The sequence below is a fragment of the Hermetia illucens genome, chromosome 3 (genome assembly GCF_905115235.1).
Source record: "Hermetia illucens chromosome 3, iHerIll2.2.curated.20191125, whole genome shotgun sequence".
NCBI lineage: Eukaryota > Metazoa > Arthropoda > Insecta > Diptera > Stratiomyidae > Hermetia > Hermetia illucens.
In genome coordinates, this window is record NC_051851.1 from 89,452,701 (window position 1) to 89,479,294 (window position 26,594).

At 42.1% G+C, this 26,594-nt stretch overlaps 2 protein-coding genes across 4 annotated transcripts in view; one reads left to right on the plus strand and one right to left on the minus strand.

The window, feature by feature from the left end:
* Nucleotides 1-26,594, plus strand: part of LOC119652334 (hemicentin-1) — a 447,036-nt gene that overhangs the window by 148,578 nt on the left and 271,864 nt on the right. The window lies entirely within an intron of this gene.
* LOC119652335 (probable NADH dehydrogenase [ubiquinone] 1 alpha subcomplex subunit 12) lies at nucleotides 4,359-5,091 on the minus strand. The gene has a single exon (XM_038056349.1). It carries the CDS (start codon nucleotides 4,858-4,860, stop codon nucleotides 4,408-4,410), a length of 453 nt encoding a protein of 150 aa, XP_037912277.1. The 5' UTR covers nucleotides 4,861-5,091; the 3' UTR covers nucleotides 4,359-4,407.

Sequence of the window (26,594 nt, forward strand, 5' to 3'; positions counted from 1 at the left end):
CTGCGAAAATATAATAGATGTTACACTTTCCATTCGCATGCGAACCCAATATGAAATCGCACGTGTCTGAATTTCACTGATCAAATACCCCCACCAAGTATTGCCAGTAAGTTCAACGGCTTTCGTTATATAGGACATGGCATTTCAATAAGGTTTTATTTACATAAAACCTTGAAAAACACAGTATATATGCGCTCAAACAGAAATGCCTTTCCTTTCTTTGGATTGAGATTTGTTCGGTGCTTTTCGGATGAGTACGAGCAAACCTTTCGCTTGCCCCGCGAAGGAAGGATGCTGAATTGGGAGATTAAATTTGCTACACTTTACCCACAGCTTAGTACGTCATGGCATATTTCAACAAAGTACTATCCAATACGACATCCATGATTGCAGCCATCGAGGGATAAAGGGGCAACGACAACATTAGTGCAGAATACATTATACAAAACTGATAATCTGAAATTAATAATTTTACTTTACCCTTAACATCAATTTCACACTACGAATTACAATTGACAATTAAAATTATTCTCAATTTGGAATGTGGGAGGATGTTCAAGGTCACAAATGTAAAGTTCAATGAGAATTGTGTTTCACACCCTTATCACTCACTGTCCCATGTGTAGCGCCAACATGCAATAGTATCTACTATAAAATAATGAAAACCGATATTGACACATATAACTAACATTTTAAAGGAGCTCATAATATCATGCGGGTCTATCTAAGCCGCACTTAAATGGATCCATTAATTGAGTGGGTTCCTTAAATACCGGGTTTGTTTTAAGTAAACATAAAAAGGATGGTAAGAAACTGAAAGTGGCCGCGGAGCACAATTAGTACTGTGGTGCACCATTTTCAAGGAATATAATGGTTACTAGTGGATTTGTTTCAGAAATGGGACGTGAAATAATAAAGGAATTTGCAACACTCAAGGGATAAATAGTGTGAATGGTGCTGTTTGCAATTTGTTGCTACGGTATTGCTGTATTAATCATGATCATGAAGGCAGGGAGGCGACCAGTTACACCAAGTGGTTCATCAACTTGTGCTCAAGGTATGGGACAGCGAATCAATGCCTGACGATTAGCAACGAGGCATTATCTGTCTCATACATAAAAAGGGAGATATCACACAGTGCAGCAATTATAGAGATATCACGTTGCTGAGTACCATCTATAAGATATTCTCCGCTATCTTGCTAGGCCGCATAGCCCCATACGCCCAGAACATCATTGGTCCATACCAAAAAGGCTTCACTCCAGGCAAATCAGCAACAGATCAGATTTTCTCTCTGCGGCCATCGATAGGAAAACTTTTGGAATATGGGCAACAGCTGCACCATCTATTCAGCGACTTTAAAACCGCCTATGATATACTAGCCAGGGTAAAACTGTACACGGCCATGAGAGAATTCGGTATCCCGACGAAGCTAATAAGACTGGCTAGGCTGACTCTGATCACGGTGCGAGGCCAGTTAAAAGCAGTAGGATCACTCTCAAGACGATTCGACATCAAAAACGGTCTACGACAAGGGGCTATGCTGACGATATCGACATCATGGGAACAACCACCCGAGACGTACAAACTGCCTTCATCCAGATCGAGCAGGCGGAATTTGGCGCGAGATCCTGGGCCGCAATGAAAGCAAGACAAACTATATGGTGGCAACGTCAGCACCGAAGACGAATCAACCACCAACATCAAACCGCACTGGTCAAACACGAAGAAGAATAAGGATAGGAGAATACAACTTTGAGACCGTTGATCATTTCTCCTATCTAGGGTCGAAAATCACAACCGATAACAGCTACGATGATGAAATCCGCGCACGGTTGTTGTCAGCTAACAGAGCCTATTTCAGCTTACAAAGACTGTTCCGCTCGAAACGTCTCACCATAGGGTCAAAGCTCTTACTGTACAAGACTATGATCTTGCCAGTCCTCATGTGTTCCTCGGAAACTTGGGTTCTTAGCAAGAAAAATTGCGAACTCTTGGCCGCGTTCGAGACAAGAATCCTCCGAAGAATTTTTGGCCCCCTACATGAGGATGGACGATTCCATAGCCTACACAATGACAATCTATGAGCGATACCATGACCGTCCAGTTGTGGATAAAATCCGGCTCAATAGCCTACGGTGGGCGGGTCACTTAATCCGTATGGATGAGAATGATCCCACCCGGAAAGTCTATAAGGGCAATATCTATGGTAGGAAAAGAAGACGAGGTAGACCCTGCCTAAGATGGAGCGATGGCGTAGGTCAGGACGCCAGACAGCTTTTGGGGATATCGAATTGGTGGACCTCGGCGCAAAATCGGGATGTCTGGAGTTCCTTATTAAGGCAGGCCTAGACCGGATGCCGGTTGTTTCGCCGTTGATGAAGGCAGGGAAAGAATAAGAGCGATTACGACAGCGGAATCATCCGAATGCCTTGTAGATCCTCCCCGAATTGTGTGACATACTCATTTTAAAACGGAACAAGTCGGGAAACCGGAAGCTCGGCGCTTCAGGTATGAAAGGTTTTGTTTGTTTCTTCTGTGTGTATTTATATTTAAGTGCAGAACTATCCCATTTGTGCGTAGCCCGTTATGTATATGCATTTAGCATATTAGACTACTCACTTTACTGTGATGTTGATATTTAGTTGCTGTAAATTTACACGGTAAAGTCAATTTTGAGCTACTGTAACTTTGTTAGTAATGGTATGATTTTGATCAAACTTGGGGTTAATATGACTCATTTTATATTCTATGCTACTACCAACTTTTATAATTCTGGGATAAACTTAAGGGGGAGTTTTACTCAATTTCCCCAAAAATATTGTAATATACTATTATTAACTTAATTTGAGCAGATATCGTTGTGGACGGTATTTTCAGACCTGCACACCATATATAGGCTGCTTCATGATTTTTTTCAGATTTTTCGGTTGGGTGGTTTCTGAGAATGGGTCCGTTAAAAAATCATCACTTTCCACCTTTCCCACTCCCCGCCTTTCCAACTAATCTCAAAACTAATACCGGCTTCGAAAAGTACTAATCGAGACCTTTCATTTGATACCCAAGATGACTATATTCGGTGAAAAACAATTTTACACCCCCCTTTTGCATGTTTGTTTTGCAAACAATATCAATGTCTCTGCCGATTGGATTTGAATGCTTTCCATGGTTCTTTGCGGCGTTTTGCAATATGTGACCGACCATTATTATGTTGAACAAGTGGGAATACCAGAGCCTGGTCACTTGGGGTATCCGGTTTTTATGTTTATGTTTTGTAAGCAATTTTCTATGCACGTTTTCCCATTAAAACTATTCCTCCTTCCTTCCTTAAAAACTCGAACTCCACGGTTCATATGAGTTCACTTTATGATGATGACATGATACACATCTTAGATTGCCATAAATTCAAGTGAAATATAAAACTTTGATTTTCTATATGTTTGTTAATAATAGTTTCAATTCTTTCAAACTGGAATTGCCTACTACATTATCACTTATGATGGTACCAAATTTTGTATCTCTAGGATCAACTTACGGGGGTTTTTGGGTAAATTTCCAAGGCATGGTAATACGCAATTATTAGCTTTATTTGAGCTGGTACAGCAATGGAACAGATTGAGGCCTAGATTTTGTGTAATTATGATTTTGTTCCGATTCTTCGACTCTGAGAACGAGGCCTATTAACTTTTTTGGGGCACACATTTTGAGCATTCACTCCTCTATATTAACCTAACAACAGAAATAAGATCAGTTTCGAAAAGTGCTAATCCCTTTCATTTGATATCCCACATAACAATATTTTGTAGGGAAGAATGTGCACCCCTCTCTCATATGCATGGGGACCCGTTATACTGAATACAGCATGGCGCTATTTGCTGTATGTAAAGGGATTCCCTGGAAGGAAATACACAAAACCTTTCATGCCTGAAGCGTCCAGCTTCCGGTTTCCCGACTCATTCTCTCTAAATGGAGAGGACTCGGCTATGGGTCCGAAGACGGTCCAAAGTTTTTCGGCTCGATCATATATTCGAATTCATTAAGAAGACTCCTTGTCGGTTACAAGAACAATCACATCATCCAGAAATAATTGATTACAGAATAATATTTTACGCCATCAATTATTTCGGCTTTCTCGATTTCGACTCTGATTCCTATTAGTATTAATTAGTGTCGAGTGCTGTGAAGTCAGTCTCCTAGTTCCAGTAAAGAAATTCCCACATTGTTACCAATGCACTTTACGTATGTCAGTTGTAGCCCGCTCGCAGGTTCCTCTATGAGCTCACCATTTATATTAAGATTTTCTGCAGAAGATTTTGTTCCATACTCTCTTTTCCATTTCGAATAAGATACACATTACAAACCTTAGCCAACAGTGCTTTATTTTTTAAAACACAAAAGACACTAATGTCACATACAATCGTCGCCATTACTTTTGTTGCTAATTTTTTTGGGATTCCACGGTTCAATTTTTGCCCTGGTAGTAGAGTAGGGCATATACCGTTCAACTGTACCCGTTAAATTTTCACTGTGATCCGTCATCCATTTGTACTGCGGTCTGCTGCAATCCTCGCAAGGAGTGAGATCAGTTTTGTAATGCATCCATCCAAACCACTCTGCTGGAATTTGTGAGCCATCGTAATTCATCCCCACATGGTCGGCATATTCAACCCAACGATTTCGCCCATAGAAATAATAGGAGTTTTCATAATATCGGTTCCCATATTTGTCACATCCAACAAAACAGCCCATCTTCAGGTCATCAAATCGGTACAATTTCTTGAAGCTGCTTAGGAAACCACCATTCTTTCGGATTATGCGGAGAAGTTGACTAATGCGGTCGAATCCGAAGTATGCGGCCATAATGAGAATAGGAAAACTGGCTTTGTTAAACGTTGAATATCAAACTTCACGTTTACTAAGGCTACTTTGGCAAATTTTTAATTTGAAAGGAAGTGGCAATCATTGATTCATTTTTCCTACAATCTGGCTAATTAACACTTCGCCATATTTGAATAAAAAATGGAAACCAACTTTATTTGCTAATTCCTAATATGAGGAAGAGGAAAGTAGAAAAATAACAGGATCGCGAGGACCTCGGTGCTGTGGATAAAGATTCACTGAAATAACCCAACGGCACACACTGCATGTCATTATGACGACGTTTTCGTGCTTGACCGTTTAGATTTTAGTATGTCATGAACAATAATTTCGCGTTCTGTCAATGTAGACAAAGCCCCCGTATATTTGGGGAAAACTGCGTAAACCTTTGTCGCGAACGGTCGGGCGATGCGTAAAATCCGAGTGCCTTTATACCGTGATCAAGCGAGGGAAGATCTATAAACAAGTAAATTATATGTGAGAGAGTGTGAAGCGTTGAGTATAGTCGCCATCCGATAAAGTGCAAAGTGAGAAAACTGAGAAAAGGAAGATGGATTGTCAAATAACCGAAAGGTGAATTCGCAGAAGAAAAGCCAGGTGTTAGCTCGAGCGAAGCAGTTCGAAGCCAGGTGTTAGCTCGAGCGAAGCAGTTCGAACCAGTTGAAGTACAATGATGCGTCGCTGACGGAGTCTTCACTCAGTGCAGGCACAGAGGTCGATTTAGATCCTAACCTCAAACAAAAGGTAAATAATGATTCAATTAACGTCAACAAAAGGACGTAGATAGTTGTCTTTAAGAAGCAAAATGACAACTCGTATCCTATTCTGGGCTGCCACCTTCAACATCACTGTGTCAAACATAACGACATTCTCTTCCAGGTGAATATCCCAAAACATCGGCCAACTAGTTCCTATACGGAACGTGATAACTCAGTTATCTCTGCCGTTCTCAAATCTTCCCGACTCCACTCCGAACTCAGTTGGTCCGACAGAGATCCAAGTAAAAAACGTGTAGGAGTGCATTGACGGTATCTGCCAGCCAGAACTTCATAGCCTCACTGCCATCTGCACACGCGGTTCTTTGATTCTTGCAAAAGCACACAAATCACGGTCTGAGCGGTAAAGATAATATACTGCAGCTTCGTTAAATGTGTTCTGTCTTCGTGTCTTGTCGGTCACAGACTCACTTTTCCCAACGCACACTCCACTTTTTCACTCAAAATTGTAGGAAACATCCTTGACACCAATGCTAATATACTTAGAACCTCATGGATCACTATCTTCCAGGCCACCGAAGAAATGGCGTCATCCTGGGAAATCAGAGCACCGGAGCGATCTTGCTGAATCTCCCACATTCTCTGGTGCATTCAATTCTGATAACAATCCAGGCGGGACTATGTTGAAGACTTCTCTGATCAACTTGAGACTGGACAAATTTGATTCCACTACGGAGGCAATGTCTTATTGCTGTATTTTATAAGGCACGAGGTTTTAAGTAGGTTTCCTTTTCGATCCCCCGGCCATTAACTTCAGTTCGTCTGTTGTGCCAATGTTACTATTCCCGTTCATCTACTCTAACAGTCTTCCTTCCTTTCAAGTCTCCCTCAGTGGACGTCACGTGCTGGAGAATTTGATTACCTTAGGCTTTGAAGTCGTAGATAATAGACCTTTTGCGGCCCAAAAGCAGTCCGAGTTTACAGAGGATTAGTTTTGTCAGATTTTTTATTATTTGAAAGCAATCACAGATATGTGAAAAATATATGAGAAAGGTTAAAGTAAAGCAATGCAAGCTACGATGAGTTTGTTGACTCCCGGCGTGGTCGGTTTGGCAAAAATCAAATTATTATATAGGTTTAGTTGGAGTTTCCCGAAATATACGTTATGAGAAATCATAGCTGGTTGGGTGGATATTGCCTATGCAGTTATGGGCCCGTTAGTTTTGTGCCAAACTATTTGGAGTTGTGTATACATAGACTTAGAAGATAATGTGGTAATATCATAAACATCAGCTTTCATTGCTTTAGCCGTATATGTGATGCTCACCAACATTATATTTTAGCTTCGGCAGTGGACATTGAAATATCGCTCATCAATCAAGTGAAATTTGCCCTGCCTTTATCACATTTGCAACACTAAAAGATTCGCAGGCAATAGTTGATATCAGTGCTCAGAAGACGCGATACTGCTATGCCCAGAGGGCGATTGCTCTTTAGCAGGCAACCCAACTAGTGATGGAAAAGCCAAATTGTAAGTTTGCGAACCACATATTTCCGGCAGTTTTATCAGAGGCTAAGGAGAAAGCCCCGTAGCGACGACCGACAGCAAAGAAACACGCAACCGCGTGATCAATTAAAATAAGCCATTACTTCTGCTGTGCGACCATGCCGATATAAACCCTTGGAGTTGGGCCTACAAGGTGGTAATGAAAGCGCCTGCGCGTCCTGGAAAAAAATGTTACCACTCTGTTTCCTTACCACGAAAACAGCGGAAGGTGGTTCAGCACAACAAGCGCATCATTTCTCTAGTAACTGAGGAGGGACTGCGGTAAATACCACCTCTGCCGACATTCTGGCGAATGAAATAAGTGTACCATGCAAAATGTCTGGAGGGGCACATTGGAGGCAGAAATGCGCCAAGAGTGGAATGATTCCTGCCTAGCCAGATGGGACAAGTCTACGAAAAATCGGTGGATGTACAGGCTCATTCCTAAATACAGGGAAACCAACTATCAGATTACCCGGTTCCTCATGCGTCACTATGGTTGTAGCAACTATCTGCACCGCTGTAGGTTGAATGATTTACTGAATTGTCCTTGATGCGGTGGTATTCCGGTTGATTCAGAGCATGTGATGTTTCACCGCCTGGGAGACGAGAAATGTGAACCAACAGCTAGACAGGAGCCTGAGTCCGGAGAATAACCATTTTCTCTCTAATCATCAGAATACAGTAGGAGAAGAAAGAAGGAAAACAGAAATGAGCAGAAGCACGAATGTCTAAGTGGAAACGGTTTCGCGAAGTAATACCTAAATGGTGGTTCGGCGAGACTTGGGTCGGGAGTGGTTGTTAGTAGATGAGATTCCCACACGCCATCACTCTCAATCTAAGATTTTCTACCTTTGTGTATGAACAAAATAAACACCAACAGCACATATTTGGCTTGACCGTAGGTATTCAAATATTACCAATTATTAAAGTAATATTTGCTCTGCGTTTATCACATTCGTAACACTAAAAGATTAGCAGGTGGTGATGCCGTGGTTTTGTGATGATGAGTAACGTTATGCTATTCGGCGGTGTTTGGATCGGGCTCAGTGATTGCAGTCTGATGTTAGAATTTAAGGTGACATCACCCTTGTGATACTACACACAACCTGATTCTTGACCTGCTGTTATCAGTGAGCCTATGCATATTCGTTTCGGTGCTAAATGATTCCCTCAAATCGGCCTAACATGGCTAAAATATAGAATTATCAGGATTTCACATTTAAACTAAAGAAAGGTCTCCTTTAGCAGTAGTTTGACTTCGCCGTTCAGAAAACTGTTCCTTTTCATGGTCTCTTCATCATCATCATCACCAACGGCGCAACAACCGGTATCCGGTCTAGGCCTGCCTTAATAAGGAACTCCAGACATCCCGGTTTTGCGCCGAGGTCCACCAATTCGATATCCCTTAAAGATGTCTGGCGTCTTGGCCCACGCCATCGTTCCATCTTAGGCAGGGTCTGCCTCGTCTTCTTTTCCTACCATAGATATTGCCCTTATAGACTTTCCGGGTTGGATCACCTTCATCCATACGGATTAAGTGACCCACCAACCGTAACCTATTGAGCCGGATTTTATCCACAACCGGACGGTCATGGTATCGCTCATAGATTTCGTCATTGTGTAGGCTACGGAATCGTCCATCCTCATGTAGGGGGCCAAAAATTCTTCGGAGGATTCTTCTCTCGAACGCGGCCAAGAGTTCGCAATTTTTCTTGCTAAGAACCCAAGTTTCCGAGGAATACATGAGGACTGGCAAGATCATAGTCTTGTACAGTAAGAGCTTTGACCCTATGGTGAGACGTTTCGAGCGGAACAGTCTTTGTAAGCTGAAATAGGCTCTGTTGGCTGACAACAACCGTGCGCGGATTTCATCATCGTAGTTGTTATCGGTTGTGATTTTTGACCCTAGATAGGAGAAATTGTCAACGGTCTTAAAGTTGTATTCCCCTATCCTTATCCTTGTTCGTGCTTGTGTTTGACCAGTGCGGTTTGATGTTGTTGGTTGATTCGTCTTCGGTGCTGACGTTGCCACCATATATTTTGTCTTGCCTTCATTGATGTGCAGCCCAAGATCTCGCGCCGATTACCGCCTGCTCGATCTGGATGAAGGCAGTTTGTACGTCTCGGGTGGTTCTTCCCATGATGTCGATATCGTCAGCATAGGCCAGTAGTTGGGTGGACTTGAAGAGGATCGTACTTCTTGCATTCACCTCAGCATCACGGATCACTTTCTCGAGGGCCAGGTTAAAGAGGACGCATGATAGCGCATCCCCTTGTCGTAGACCGTTGTTGATGTCGAATGGTCTTGAGAGTGATCCTGCTGCTTTTATCTGGCCTCGCACATTGGTCAGGGTCAGCCTAGTCAGTCTTATTAATTTCGTCGGGATACCGAATTCTCTCATGGGCGTGTACAGTTTTACCCTGGCTATGCTATCATAGGCGGCTTTAAAGTCGATGAACAGATGGTGCAACTGTTGTCCATATTCCAACAGTTTTTCCATCGCTTGCCGCACAGAGAAAATCTGATCTGTTGCTGATTTGCCTGGAGTGGAGCCTGTTTGGTATGGGCCAATGATGTTCTGGGCGTATGGGGCTATCCGGCCTAGCAAGATAGTGGAGAATATCTTATAGATGGTACTCAGCAACGTGATACCTCTATAATTGCTGCACTGTGTGATATCTCCCTTTTTATGTATGAGACAGATTATGCCTCGTTGCCAATCGTCAGGCATTGATTCGCTGTCCCATACCTTGAGCACAAGTTGATGAACCACTTGGTGTAACTGGTCGCCTCCATATTTAACCAATTCGGCTGTCATTCCATCGGCTCCTGGCGACTTATGATTTTTTTAGCCGATGAATTGCACGGACTGTTTCTCCTAAACTTGGTGGTGGCAGTATTTGTCCGTCGTCTTCAATTGGCGGGACCTCTAACTCGCCGATGTTCTGGTTGTTCAGTAGCTCATCAAAGTACTCAACCCATCGCTCTAATATGCCCATTCTGTCGGAAATCAGATTTCCCTCTTTGTCTCGGCAGGATGAGCATCGAGGTGTATAAGGCTTCATCCTGCTGACTTGGTGGTAAAACTTCCGCGCCTGGTGCGGTTGCTCCCTGTACTTTTCTAGTTCACAGACTTTTTGGTTCTCCCAGGCTTCCTTTTTCCGTCTGTGAAGTCGCTTCTCCGCTCGACGGAGTTCGTGATAAGTCTCTGCGCGTGCCCGCGTTCTTTGAGAATGCAACATTACTCGGTATGCGGCATTCTTCCGTTCCGTTGCTAGCTTACATTCATCGTCAAACCAGCCGTTCCGACTCCTTTTGCGGCTGGGGCCAAGTATATTTGTGGCCGTATCCATGATAACGTTCTTCAGGTGGTTGTGAAGATCATTAGTTGATGCTTCATCTCCAGGTCCTCTATTGACTGCGGTTATTGCGGCATCCATTTCCCTCTTATAGGTATCGCGGAGGGTTGTGTTGTGGACGGCTTCAGTGTTCACTTTTACCTGATTGTCAGAGGGGATTCTAGGTGGTATTGTTATTCGAGCTCGGAGCACCATGCCAACGAGATACTGATCCGAGTCTATATTGGCCCCTCTATATGTTCTGACATTCATCAAGGCTGAGAGGTGGCGGCGTTCGATCAACACGTGGTCAATTTGGTTGAAAGTGGTCCCGTCTGGAGAGGCCCACGTATGTTTGTGGACCGCTTTCCGCGCAAACCAGGTACTTCCAACAACCATTTCGTGTGACCCTGCTAATTGAATAGTCCGCAGTCCGTTATCATTTGTTTTTTCGTGTAAGCTATGGGAGCCAACGTATCGCCTGAATACGGGCTCCTTCCCTACTTGGCTGTTAAAATCCCCAAGTATGGTCTCTTGGAACCGAAAAATGGGTTTGTTGTCTATCTGAGTACCCTTGCAAATGCTGTGAACTCCCACGCAGACGGTGAATGACGTCATTCAGCTTTGATCTTAAGGAGAGGTCCATGCAAAACGGGGGAGGGCTGTATTACTTTTTTCTAAAAATGTAGCCATGTAGGCAGTCAAATTAGCTACAAAGTGAGGAGAAGGTGCCTTGGAAAGAGGAGTCATTTTCAGAAATTCAATTCAACTTCAACTGAACAATTTAGAAGAAAACTCATATTGATGGTTTTATACCATATCTGGGCCTCGAAATATTCCCATAAGTTAATTATAATACATTATTATATTTGGTTGTTGCCTGTGAAATGGTCGTTTTTTATTAAAAATACAAATAATATAATATTGGTTCAAATTAAATTCATTAGTCAAAATAGTTGAGTGGAGTCGACTCAGCTGTAAATGAGTACCTGACTCAAATCTCGGACGAATGCAATGCTGACCAAATTACCTCCTATAGGGTACTGCAATCCTCTAGTGTGCCGTTACGGTCTTGTGCTATAACACACTTCAAGGCCCTGGTTAAATATGGATTGTTGTGCCAACGATTATTATTATTATTATTATTATTGGTCAAAATAATCATTAACAGCCTCAATACATCTTTCTAGACGAGATGTGAAATTAAGTTATTTTTTTTATAAAAATCTGGATTTCTGCGAGCGAAGCCATTTTTTTCAGGTGTTATGTCATTCAATATTTTCTCAACGATGTTGATATTTTGAGAATGATGAGGTCCTAAGTCCGCATCAACTTAATGCTGGACCGGACCAAATGGGGAGCAACTTACTCTTTCTTTCCTGGTCCACGGATCCCTCGCTTAGGGCTTGCACCCAAACTTCCCAGAAATGTTAAGCGATGACGGCTTTACGGTTTCTTACCAGCATTAAGTTGATGCGGACTTAGGACCTCATCATTCTCAAAATATTTTCAGCTCTGGCCAGCTGGTCAATAAGTCAATATAATTCGTAGTCATGTCGTGTTCTACGAATTAATAAATGAGCATTTAACGTCTGCGAGCCGCTACGCTCATGGTGCTCCCAGGGTAGAGGTGAGGCAGCGTCTGACGATTTGCCTTTGCCCTGGTAAGAAATCGTAAAGCCGTCATCGCTTGACATTTCGATGTTGATATGTTTGAAGAAATGATAATCAGCGGGCGACAGGTCCAGTGAATATTGTGGGTGAGGTAGAGTCTCGTAATCCAATTGATGCAATTTCTGCACGGTTGCATTTTCGTGACTGTGTTCTTAATAATTTGTTATGAATTTCTTTGGAGTTCTGTACACTACTGCGTCGCACCAGCTGCAGGTCACTAAACGGCCACGATTATTTTCGTTGGGTAAAAACTAGGCTTTGGCATATATCCTGGGACTGGATCGGCGTCAACCCATTGAGCAAATCTGCGGTGATTGTCGTACAGGATCCACTTATAATCGCACATCACAATTCTGTATAACAATAGATTCACTTTGTTTCGCGCAAGGAGAGAAGTGTATTCAACCAAAGGCTGAATTGACCATCGTCAATCGCAGAGGTTGCCTATGTGCCTGATTTTCAAGATCCATATTTTTTCTGTAATTGCTTACGATCCACCTTGAAAGAAATTCGGAAACGAAATGACTCACGAATGAGAGAGAAGAGCACCATTTCTGCTATAATGTGACATATAACACCCGCTCTTTCGGATTAGCCCTCATCCCTTTAATGCGTCCAACTTTCGCCACATTCGAAAACGGCTACTTAATGTGCAACAACGTAATATTTTGAAAATTTATTGAGGTTAGTGCTGGAACTACTGCAGTAATATAGATCACAATGTATGGTAGAGCATCATTGATAAAGTAGTGTAAGTCAAAGTTACCTGTTAATCCCTCTTCAACCAGTGAGGTTTGAACTGCGCCTTTCCATTACGACAGCCCAGCGCTCTAACCATTGTCATCCGGATATACATGTGAATTACAGAATAGTCGAACTTAATATATAACAATAATGGGTGGAACCACCGAGCGCCCAAATACATAAAGAAACCTTTAATACTTGAAGGGTTGAGCTTCTGGTTTCCGACTCGTTGAGAGAAGTAGTCAGTTTGTGGTTTACTATAAACGTCCGCGTCCTTCCCGGTGAAGGCGCTTCCAATTTAATTACGATTCTATGATTATATTTTAGAATTAGGCTACTTGAAGCAATTGGTTAATTCTAAGGTTACCTCCCTGCCCCAACTCACATTGATGACTAGAAAGTTTAGAATTCTCTCTCTCCTCCTTCCTTCTCCAACACATATAAACCACATACGGACGCACAACATAATTTTAACAGCTTTCAAGCGAGTTCCATGTGACAGGCAGACACACATTGTCGTCGATTTTAATACGATTTTATGTTTTGCACAAAACGTTAAAAAAGGCTTCCATTAGTCCTAATTTTCTCTTTGAAGTAACTATTGAGAATATGGCGAAGAGTAAAAAATAGCTGGGAAGAGCGATCGTGTAGGATGCTATGCAAAGGCTTTGAATCGTGAAGGGATGCTAAGATTTTCTCCATTTTGCGGTCGAGAGAAGGCATAAAAGTCTAAAGAACAAGTGAATACACATAGTTAACGTTTTGGGAGTGCTACAAGCACTGGTGCATGTTGGCGCTTTGGAAATTTTAACCATTTTTGCAGGAGGAATATGTATGAATTGAATTCTTAAGAAACAGTGGGATATATTCTTTATTACTTTCACCTTCTCTATTTTATGTGTATTTGAAAAAGTACGTTTGATTCACAGCCAATTTCCATCTGTCCGTCGTAGTTAGTTTAGTTTACTGGGGGAGCCGCAGCTCCGATCACTCAGGCCATTGTTAGGCTCATTGTACTATCCCCGTAAATTGCCTATTCAATGGCTTTCCGCCTACGGTATTCGCAGGCTTTAGCGAATCTGAGAACATTCTCCAGAGGCAGAGAGTGTACAGATTCTTCATTGAAGGAAACCTTGCCAAGCAGCTGCATAAAAAGTGCAGGGCCGTCTGCTCCTCCTCCTCATATTGGCTGCACATAGCAGAAACCACTACCCCAATCTTTTCCATATGGTAGTTTAAGGAGCAGTGTCCCGTTAAAAGCGCTACTAGGCTTTTCATGTCCCACTTCTTAAGGGACAAAAAAAATGCCGGCAAGAGTCCAAATTTCTCCATTCGGTTGCGTGAATCCTTGCAATTTAACTCTTCAGAGTAGACTTGAAAGTAGATTATCGGAGTCCAAAAGCTGGTTCTGGCCCCAGACCGTGGGCGAACCAGTCTGTCAGTCTCCTCATTACCGGCGATGTTAGAGTGCCCCGGAACCCACATCAGGAATGTTTTGTCCAGTCGGCCAAGTTTCAGCAGCACCTGATGACAACTCCACACCAACTGGCTTGATATGTCGTTGCCATTTAGTGCTGATAATGCCGCCTGACTGTCGGAACAGATTCGAATGGTGCGACCCCTCCATTTTTGTCACAGGCATTCTTCTGCTGCCAATGAAATGGCATATATCTCCGCCTGGAATATGGTCGTCATTTTTCCGAGGGGTCCGAGAACACCCCTGCGCCCGATCCATCCTCCATGTTTGTCAAGGAATTTCCAGATAGACGCATGACCGTGTGGTTGGTCGCCTTTCCACGCCCCAATGGTATCGAGCCTATATGCTTCGCCTATATGCTTGATTGCCGGGAATACTCGTATATTTAATGGGGGTTTACAAAATAGGGTTTGCTACATATGGAAGAATAATTTATGGCATGTGGGAGTAGAAGCTAGCTCAGGTTTCCCAAAACTGAAGGGAGCAAATAGTGCCGTGGAGAAGGTTAATTCTCAGCATTGGCTGAGGAAAGATCTCCAATGTCTCCTGTTCCCTGTTTTGTAGAGCATAGATCATCATCGCAATTAATGCTGTGAAAGTGTCAGACAACCCAAAGCGAGTACAAGCATCCATTACCAAGGCGGATTCGAACACGGGATAAAGAGATCGAGAGGCTGACGCTTTACCATTTCAGCTATCGCACCATCAAATATTTCGCTGGGAACCCTGAAAGCCTAGGAAGCTGTCGATCTAAAAATAGCTGGTTACGGATTACTGGGTCCATATTATAAAATGAAAGACTATTAAGAGTGTTTTCTCAACCAAACAATTTATGATTGATCTGGAGAATGGGTATAATGCTGATGAGCTCATATTGACAGTCTATCTGAGGGTAATTAAAAGAATTTGATCAGAGAATGGACAGCTGAATTTTCGATTTCAGAAGTGAGTATATTCCTATCAAGAAAATATGAGGAATTTGCTAAATTAAGAAGGAAGTAATGAGGTAAATAGACTAAAGTTTGCTATCATTAAAACAATGAAAGCAGTTTTTGTAAACTAAAAGATTTTTTGATTTAATTCAGTATGACAATAAAAATTTCTTATATTATTCCTGATTGGCTCGCTTAAAAGATCGGTCGATAGTCGAAGGAGTTGGTCGAAGTTGACCAAGAGAGCAGAGCTATCCCAGAAACTTAAAAAGAAGGCGAAATTTATCTTAAAAGATCCCCCCCCCCCGTGTCATTCGTTAAAATTTCATAAGAGGAACTGAAGTGTCCAAATCCTACAGCCTGGATAGCACAAAGGCATAGAGCCGTTTGTCCACGGGACACTCAGTGGAGCTTCAATATTTGTGGGCAGATCTTCGCCATCTTTTTGGGTTTTTGGGGTAGCTCTGCGCTCGTGGTCGACTTCGGCTAACTCTGATGGTCCCTCGACTATCACACAATCGGATGCGTCATTACAGACTGTAGAAAGTAGATGTGAAGTTTTATTGCAAAAGGGGTAAAATATTTGCATTGCGAAATGAGATATTTTTTTTTTCTAATTACGTTTCGCTTGGATATTTCGCCAAGTCCTGCTGTGTTTGTCCCGTTTATCAATAAAAAGAAGGCTTGTTACGGCTGGGTGTGTTTGTCCCGTTTATCAATAAAAAGAAGGCTTGTTACGGCTGGGTGCCTTGGACGCGATGTATTGATGGTTGCTTCCCCCTTGTTTTCCATAATTCTCCACCGGCAATACGAAGATTACATACATAGGAAAGAAAGCTGGTGCGCAACCCATGTTTCACACTAGTAGAAGCAGCTCGGCCACCTTCTTTAGGATTCCTTTTTTAAGAGACTTCGATTACCCATTAGAGTAGACGCTGAAAAATATTGCCACTCAACACCGAATCCTGGCAAAGGATTAAAATTGCTTCTGCTTTTAGTGCGTCTTCTGCGACTCTATTTATATACATATATGCTTTTTTGGAAATATGGCTCTGTAGCCAATCGAATTCCATCAGCCATTTTTTAAGCTTCCGCTGACGGACAGACTACAGACGGCATGTGCGGAGAACTCTTCCTTCTTTAGCATTTCCGTACGGTTTTCGAACATAGCCAGTGGTTCTTCTATACCCGCTACATATTTCTGTGGTTTGTGTTTTACTATTTACGAGAGAAAACCGGTGTTTTAGGTGACAAAATCTACCAATCCAGGCTCACTATTCCCAATTAAGCTCCTAAAGGGACTAGCTCCTGACCCTCCTAATGCGGCGGTTCGAAGCAGGTTATTTTTAGTTCTAACCGAAACAGCAAAAGGTTTCCTCCGGACGGGTGAAGTAGGGACGACTATTGAGACCGAGAATTTTTTCTCTAAGGTTTATTATCATTCTCCTCTCACAGTCAAATTTTCCTTATATGGATCTTTCTTTTAGTCAGTTGAACAATAACGAAATTGTATACGGTTTTTGACATGTTGACTATAGTAATAATCGTTGGCACAATAACTCTATTAGATCTGGGCCTCCACTTGTGTTGGGGCACCTCATTCGAAATCGTGATAGTGCACTACAGCACTACGGTACACGATAGGGGGCAAGGTGGTCAGCATTGCGTTGGGTCGTAATTATTACCCTGATTTGGCTGAAGTACCTATTCACAGCTGGGTCAGTCAGTTCACTCGTGAGTTTTGAACCGTAACTTCTCGCCCTACTCACTACATACACTCAAATTCTTTCCAGCTAGTTTTAAAAGACTACTAAAAGCAACATAAATTTGCGAGCCAGCAACCTAAAAATATGCTACCGACATGTCCACTATGCCTCCGATAGGGACCTACCTAACGGCAAAGACCTTTAACTATCGAAAATGGCTCATGATTGGTTTCTGGGATTTAGCCACGTCCTGGAGGAAACTCCTTTTCCGCTTTGCGGCATGTGAGAGAGGTACTGACAGTGGTCCATTTGGTAGTCGCTTGCCGTCATTTGCGTGTTTCGTATGCCGCAACCCGCAGGAGGGAGTATTTACCAGCCTCAAGTTCAATATAAACCGCTTTTATGATAATGTTAGGGCAGAAGATACCGTACTGAAAATAACGATAAGAATTAGGCCACCATGAAAACTGGTTGTTTTAGGGAACGAATGGAAGATATTAAAGATTCAATTAGCCGCTGCAAACGATAGCGTGACGCGTTCGAATGCCGATGCCGTGTGAAATCCCGAATGTTACATCACCGAAACACTTGCATGTAGTCGCAAAACTTTCGATGGTCCAGTGAGGGACGTTGACAATCGATTCCTCGTCCACGATGACGAGCAGCTGAAAAGATGGAAGGGGGTTCTTAACCGTATCACATCCCGTGGACTTCTGCCTCTTATGGCTGAAATGGTTGGTCGCAATAGTTTGCGGATATAGAGTGCTTCCTCCAAATAGACGTGAAATCATCTCAGCCATTAAAGTTTTCGAAGTGAGTAAAGCCGATGGAATCGATGGATTCTCCACACAGATGTTCATCGCTGCTCCTGCAGTTTTTGCAGATCAACAGTACGTACGAAATCCTGGTAGTCCAAGATTTTTCCCAGCGGTTCGAAGAAGGGGATGATCGTGCGACAATTGGATGGGTATCTGCGTGCTCCCTGCTGTCGCAAATATAATAGTTAAAATAGTCCTAATCGCGGAAGCTTGGTCGACAAATAGCAGGCTGGTTTCCGCTCTGTATCCTCCTGCATTGACCGCATCAATAGAATATGGATCACTTTGGAACACTGCGCGGTGTTTAAATTTCCGCTTCATCTCCTCTTCATCGATTTCAAGAAAATATTTTGATTGATTCTGCCCTCTGCGTAAGACATATAGGATTTTTGATGAATAATGAAACACCTTGGCTACACTGACAACATCTGTTTGCTGTCTTACCGGATCATAGACCTTAGTCAAATGGTTCGGGATTTCGAAAGAGAGGCAGATAGAATTGGACTGAAAATAAATAACAACGAGAGATTAACTTGTATATGTAGAAAGCGTGATTTCTGTCGACGCTGGCACCGAATTTGATGTTACTCCACTCATTAATAGCACTGGATCCGCTTTTTTTGACTTTCCTTCAATTTGGAAATACAATTATCCCAGCACCAAGATTCAGCTGAGACTGTTCTGTGCTAGTGTTCTTTCTGTGTTGCTATATCGGCTGGAAGGCGGTGCAGGCCTGTCCCTCGTACGTCATGTGAACGAAACGCGGAAGTGGCAGTCCGTAGGTCATGTATTAAAACAAGTCGGCAAACCGTAAGCTTGACGCTTCAGGTATAAAAGGTTTTGTGTTTCCCTATGTGAGGAGCATAGCGTTCTCCATTGGCTTATAGCATTGACCCGAGATATTGAAATCGCTCAGTTCTGGGCAGGTTACTGCCATTGCCAGAACTCAGCGATTTAAATATCTCGAAGGGCAGGTTACTGTCATTGCCAGAACTCAGAGATTTAAATATCTCGAGTCAATGCTATCAGCCAATGGAGAACTGCGTAATGAAATTGTTTCACGCATTTATGCAACCTGGATGAAGTGGCATTTTCCAACTGGTGTTCTTTGTGATCGACGTATCAGCGCAGGTCTCACATCTAAAATTTACTGCAATGTCGTCCGTCTGCCGCTCTCTATAGTTCTGAGTGTTGGCCGACTATACAGGACAATGAACGGCGTCTTGCGGTAATGGGGACGAAGATGCTGCATTGCACTAGTGGCGTAGCACGTTTTGCTTACGTCTAAAATGAGAATATCCGCGTGTGTGTGAACTGAAGGCTGATGAAAAAGAAAAAGTTGCGAGGAGCGACGAGTGCACGACAGCTCCGTGTAATATTGCTAAAAATGTGTTGATAATGGTCACCCTCATACGCTTCACACTCTGAGTTTAATATTATTAGAAAATGCCAACAATTTAACCAACATCAAATATAAACAAGTCGGAATACCGGAAGCTCGTGCTTCGGGTATAAAGGTTTTGTGTTCATCTTATGTAAGAAATTTCAACGCACATTTTTCTACCCCTATACAGCTACAAAACTACGAGACATACGTACATATTACAGCCGTAGATGTTACGCTCACCCTAAACAAACAAACTGCCTATTTTCGAATACTGTACACATATAGGCACGTATATAAATTGATCGTACCCATATTTCCGATTTACTTCTTATATCTATCTGAATTAGGCTCTACCCGCAAAGTTCATTAGCACGCATATACTGTATACCTACATACACACATGCCTCGTTGGAATAATTGATATTTATATACAAATGACTAAAAAACTAAAACAAAATAATCCTTTTCCACCCAATTCATACGAACTAACTTCGTTGTGGTATTGACCAATTAATATGTGATGATGACGTCATGCAGGTTGTAGAGTGCACGAAATTCACAAAAAATTGTAAAGTTTTACCCTCTATAACTTTGTTAATAATAGCAGGATTTTCTTCAAACTTGACCAAATTGTGCATTATGTTCTTCATTATATGCATACCAAATTTTGTACTTCTGGGATGAACATAAGGGGGGTGCCGGGTAAATTTCTAAAATGTGGAAATATACTATTATTAACTTTATTTGTGCAGATATCGGAACCGGATATATTTTGAGGCCTAGATTTCGTAGAGATGCACTACTGAAATTTTTTTCAGATTTTTCCGTTGGATAGGTTCTGAGAACGAGACCTGTTACACTTTTTGATGGTCATATTTTGAGCCCTCACTCCCCTATGTTTCACCCAATATCAAATATTGAACCAGTTTCGAAAAGTACTAATTGAGACCTTTCATTTGATACCCCACATGGCTACATTTCATGAAAAAAAATTTTGCACCCTCCTTTTACATGTATGGGGAGCCCCCCCTTAAACTTAACGCAAAATGGCGTCAGTTGCTGCATGTAAAGGGAACGGCAGATCACATACTCCTACTAATTTTCGTGACAATCGGTTCAGCCGTTTCCGAATAAATTGGCTGTGACAGACAGACAGACAGACAGACAGACAGACGGACAGACAGACAGACAGACATCTATAATCTATAATAGATTACTCCCAGTAGTTGAGAGCCAAGGCGGCCTTTCACATCGGCAGTATGGATTCCGTAAAGCCAGATCAACCATTGATGCCATCAAATTGGTTACTGGCTTGGCCGAAGATGCAATCCACGGAAAGGGTAGTACCAGCAAATATTGCGTGGTAGTAACCCTGGACGTGAAAAATGCATTCAATTCGGCCAATTGGAATCTAATACGGAAATCCCTAGCGAAGGTTGGTATTCCCGCCTACCTCGCCGCAATTGTCGATAGTTATTTAACTGAAAGGAGACTCTGGTACGACACTGATGACGGACCGCAGGAGTACGTCGTTTCCGCGGGTGTCCCGCAGGGCTCCGTATTGGGCCCACTACTGTGGAACATCATGTACAACGATGTACTTAATCTTCCCCTTCCGGAGGAAGCCACAGTGGTGGGTTACGCTGACGACATTGCACTGGTTGTTGTCGCAAAGCATCTCGAAGATGCTGAGTTATACTCAAGCGAGGCAATCAGTGCTGTCAAATGCTGGTTAGAGAGCTCTGGTCTGACGATTGCGGAGGAAAAAACGGAAGCGGTCCTCATCACGAAGCGCCGGAAGAGAAATTACGCCTGTGTTAGAGTCGGGAATCATATCATCACTTCCAAGCCGGCCATCAAATACTTGGGGGTGGTGATAGACAGGAAGCTCAGCTATAAGCAACACGTACAATATGTTTGTGATAAATCATCCACTGCCAGTATGGCCCTGGCCAGGATGATGCCGAACGTGGGAGGGCCACGGCATACCTCTAGGTTGCTTATAGCCAGGGTGGTGACCTCAATTATGCTCTATGCGACCCCAGTTTGGAGCGAGGCGTTGCGGATGTCAGTTAACACTAGCAAACTGAATGCAGTCTACAGGAGGACAGCCCTGAGGGTATGCTCTGCCTTCAGGACTGTCTCAGATGATGCAGCATTCGTCATCTCTGGAATGATGCCCATTGACATCTTGGCAGATGAGATGGCGAATATATACCATGCGAAGCCAATCTCTCCCTTATTGCAGACGAAGAAGGCTGAGAGGGAGAGATCCATAAATAGATGGCAAGAGCGGTGGGAATGCTCGGGAAAGGGTCGGTGGACTCACAGGCTCATTCCTGCCATCAGGGAGTGGTTGGAGAGACGACACGGTGAGGTTAATTATAATCTCACCCAGTTTCTCACGGGACATGGAGGATATCTCCAATACCTTCACAGGTTTAAATTGGAGACCTCACCCGACTGTCCAAATTGCGATGGAGTCCCAGAGGACCCAGAGCATGTATTCTTCCACTGTCCGAGATTTGTGGAAGAAAGGAGGAACCTAGAGGAGACTCTAGGAGAGGTGCTGGTACCCGAAAATCTGGTGCCGAAAATGCTAGCACATCAAGAGAATTGGGATGCGGTCAACTCCATGATCGCATCGATTCAAGATAAGTTGCGAAAGGCAGAGGAAAGCAGAAAAGCGCGGTCACGTGCGCCGCGTATAGAAGAAATGGGATTTAGCTAGAGTGAGCTGACTCCGCCCCGTGATGTAATACCTTATGGTGGTGCCGCGGGGCAGGGAGGGAGTCGGGGGTGGTTTTAGTGGGTAAAAATCCCACACGCTGGTGTGTCCAGACCAGTGTCTTTTGAAGATTTCCACCTCCTCAAAAAAAAAAAAAAAAAAAAAAAAAAAAAAAAAAAAAAAAAAAAAAAAAAAAAAGACAGACAGACAGACAGACAGACAGACAGACAGACAGACAGACAGACAGACAGACAGACAGACAGATAGACAGACAGACAGACAGACAGACAGACAGACGGACGGACAGACAGACATCGAATCGATTCTAATAAGGTTTTGTTTCACACGCCCTTAAAAAGGGCTAGGGAGAATTAGATTCTTCTTGAATGGAATTTTAATATTTCACTCGAATTTCAATTATTCTCATTAATTATGACGTCAGCATCTTATTTGTATGGCTGTTAATTAGCACGAAATTGATAAGTTTGAACTTCTATAACTTTGACACTAATAGTTGGATTTTCATGGAACTAGGCATGTGTATGCACGAGACTGTCCTCTATGTCTATGTTTGGTACACCTAGGATGAGCTTAAGGGGAGTTTCTAGTCAATTTCTAAAAGTTGATAATATACTATTAGTAAATTTATTTGAGCAGATACCGGAATGGGACATCTCTCGAAGGTTAGATTTCACATAAGTGTTTTACACAAAACCTTAAAAAGGGCTGCAGATAAATAGATTCTTCATAAATGCGAGTTTAATATTCCACGCGAATGTCAATTATTCCGGGTAATTATGACGCAGCATCTGATTTGCATGACTTTGGAAGCAGTAAATTCGCGCGAAATTGCTAAGTTTGAACTGCCATAATTTTGGCGTTAATTGCCAGATTTTCACGAAATTTAGCACGTATGTACGAAATATTGTCCTCTATTCTGGTGCAAAATTCGGAAGTCCTAAGATGAATTTAAGGGGGGTTTTTCAGTAATTTTCTAAAAAGTAGTAATATACTATTAGTAAGTTTATTTGAGCAGATATCGGAGCAGACAGACAGACAGACATTGAATCGATTTTAATAAGGTTTTGTTTTACACAAAACCTTAAAAAAGCCACAATTGTATTGCATGCTATGCCATGCAGTGGAACCTACTCTCCTAAGATGGCCAACGAGTGGGTTGCTTCAAAAGCATCTACCGCAGAACAGTAGAGGTCTTGGGTTAAGTTGACGCATTATACACCAACGAAAGGTGAACGGCAACGGTATACATGCTTACATGCTATCCTTGAGCGGCCCCTATTTGAATGTGAATGTGTAGTCTAAAGTCCACTGTATAAGATGTACCGCGGCAAATTCTCTTAAAAAAGAAATGTAGGTTTTTTGTTTTGGAAAATCTTAACGCCTAGCTGGACTTTCACATCCTATTATCATAAAAAGAAAGGCAGATTAGATTTAACAACGCTATTATCATATTATTCTGCGCTTATTTCACTTTTGATATTATTAGCGGTGCAGCACAGTTAATAAATGTGCCATATTAGTTACGTAGCACGCTGGGTTACTCTACTATTTTAAACCATCTCTAATATGTTTTTGTGGCAATTCATGCGACAATCTGACCAAGAAAACGTATTCGATGTGCTTCGAAGGGGCGGTTACCTCACTAGTAGCGGCAGGACGACAAATAAGCATGCATCCCTGACGCATGAATGTGTTATAAAAGTTATTGCATTTTCTTCTGAGGATTGATTTTCATATCCATAGTTCTAACGGTCACGGATATAGCGCACAGACGAGTAGCAATAAGATACTAAATAAGGATCTGAGTTCACCCAGACCTAGCTCATAAACCAAACTAAAATATTTCCTAGCAACCAAGAATTTCTCTGATTTTCTTGGCCGAATACATATCGACATAAAACTTTCGGAACATTACTCAGGTAAAGTTTCCCCATTGTTGCTGTTTGTTTTCTAGATTTCCTAACTTCCTAAATAAGAGAAAGAATTTACGAGCGAGGAGCATTTTCTATCCGCCCAAAGTATCTATAAGATGGGACATAAATTATATATGTCACAATAGCGGAATATTTAAATTTCAAATTTGCAATTCCAAATGGAGAAATGGCTTTGTTGTCTGTCTTCTGCTGGCTCGCTCCAAATAAATCCGACAGCTGTATTCTTACTCTTTTATCGACTTAAACAACTTCCATGGAACATAAACAACATGTCGAACTTTCAACTCATTTCTTGTTTTTGCGATTTCAGGCAATCAACTTCTGGACTTTTTTCACTGGTTGGGTCTTCTGGCCAGGTCATGGCTACTCTCGATTTGCCTTCCTTCTAGCGAAAAGTACGAGTTCGGAGCTGGTCCCTCAGTACCATCATTTCACGGGGCATAAAGCAGTGAAAGTAGAAGCAGATTTCCAACTATTTCTTGGAGAGACCTAGACAATGGGTTTGAAATATTGAAATTGAGTCTTCGAGAACAAAACTTTCCAATTGCTGACTCTTGAAACTCTGCAAATATCCCTGACGGATGTAAATGTTTTTGAATTTCTCACTAGCCTTTGTTTTGGAAGTACTATGGGTTGCTGTTCACTTCTCGATAACACTGAATCACGACTAAGGTCCTAATAGTTTATTACAACTGAAACTTTAACGAAATAGCGACCAATGCAAGTACCCTGACTGGACGGGCTTTCGCATTCACCTTCACCATTCACCTTCCATTTTCTTTGAATCAAAAGGAAAGGAAACTTTAGGTAGTGCTTTGCAATTCCAATTGGCTTATTTTCCATCCGTAGAAAAATTCAATTGCGCCGGCAGGAAAGTATCTCTTTGAAGCTTTCCGACTATTAGGTTTTTTTCCTAAACTTCTCAGATAAATTAGCTGTGATTTCTTCCTCTCTCTCTTGCTAGAAAACGAAGTGTTGGTGGTCGTTCAGTTCCCAGGTTGTTTGCGCTTTTCGTGTCAAGCAAATGCTAGTCTCCGATTTCTGATGAGAAACCTCTGATGGTTCCTCAAGCGAGACTAAGATGGAATCTCACTTCACTTTGAAAAGGGTTTTTAGCGGTTTGCTTCTCTGACTTCGGGTAAATTTCATCACTTTTACATTTCCGGTCACGAAGCTTTCAGACAGCACAGCACACTTTGTTCGTGTTTGCTGAATGTCTTTCCAACCCTTTTCCAGAGGGAGAATTTTCGGGGTAGCGGGTGCTCGGAATTCGATACGAATATTTTCAAACTAGTCGCTTTTGTCGAATCAATCACGTCACACCGCTTTTCCAATAGATAGAATCAGTTGAATAACAAACACACGAAATTGAAAAATCACTTTTCCACTAGTTCCGTTTTTCTTGAAATTTTCACCCATTGATCTGGCTCGTGGCTGTGATAAGTCGCACCTCAGTACGATAGCTAAGATAGTTGGACGGATTCAGTGACGTAGAAAGCATCGTTTTTTCCATCAAACACGCACACAAACGAGCACATTGACATGATATAAATCGAAGATGGTATTTCTCTTCCAATGAACTTAGGTATGCTGTGTTAAGGTGAATCGGGAATATATGTCTTGAGAGAGTGCTAGAATAGGAATCTCACGATGGCACCGGGAAGCGTAACGTCGGTAGTTGACGCCGAAATTCAAAAGCCACGTTAGTTTTGGGCGAAATTCTGTTTCCTCGCGAATTGAGGAGACTTAAACCTCTATTTTTTCAGGCTACGTGCCAAGGATTCAATAGAGTCTTAGGCAAAGAAAAGTGATGTCGTCAATTTTTCATGGCATTAGCGGATGATCTGAGATATCTAAGCTATATATGTATATGTATAGAGTATATGTGGTATCTTCACAAGGATACGCAGCGATTATATCACCACATTTTCGGAGCAATCGTGAGGAATCTTGAAATGCAACTGCGACAGATTTTGCAGTTAATCCTCAATTGAAAGGATATCGAAAATGTTGAAAGTTTGCTAATAGGATAATAGGGATTTTACACTCGCGTGCCATCATTCTTTATTAATATTGTATTTTATTTTTGGTAGCCCAACATATTACAGGAGTTGCAAGTTGGTGATTGCAGTTTTTTAAGGCTTTGTTTGCAAAACAAAACCTTATTAAAATCGGTTCAATGTCTGTCTGTCTGTCACACACACTTTCCCAGAAACGACTATACTGATTGACACGAAATTTAGTAAAAGGGTGGGAACTGTGAACGCCCAGACATGCAGTGAGTGATATCCTTCGACTGTGAGATTTAGGGGGGTCCCTATACATGTAAAAGGGGGTTGTAAAAATTTTTTTCATCGAATATAATCATGTGGGGTATCAAATGGAAGGTCTCGATTAGTACGTTTCCGAAGCCGGTATTAGTTTTCAGATTTTTAAGAAAGCCGGGGAGTAGGAGCGGTGGAAATTGATGATTTCTTTAACGGACACATTCTCAGAAACTATCCAATCGAAAGTAGTGCCCAGGCCTCAAAATACTCTCCATATCGATATCTGTTCAAATTAAGTTAATAATAGTATATCACCATATTTTTGGGAAAATTGAGTAAAACCCCATTAAGTTTATCCCAAAGTTGCAAAAGTAAAGTAAGTGAAAAGTGGCAGTGGTATAAAATATAATATGAAGCATATTAT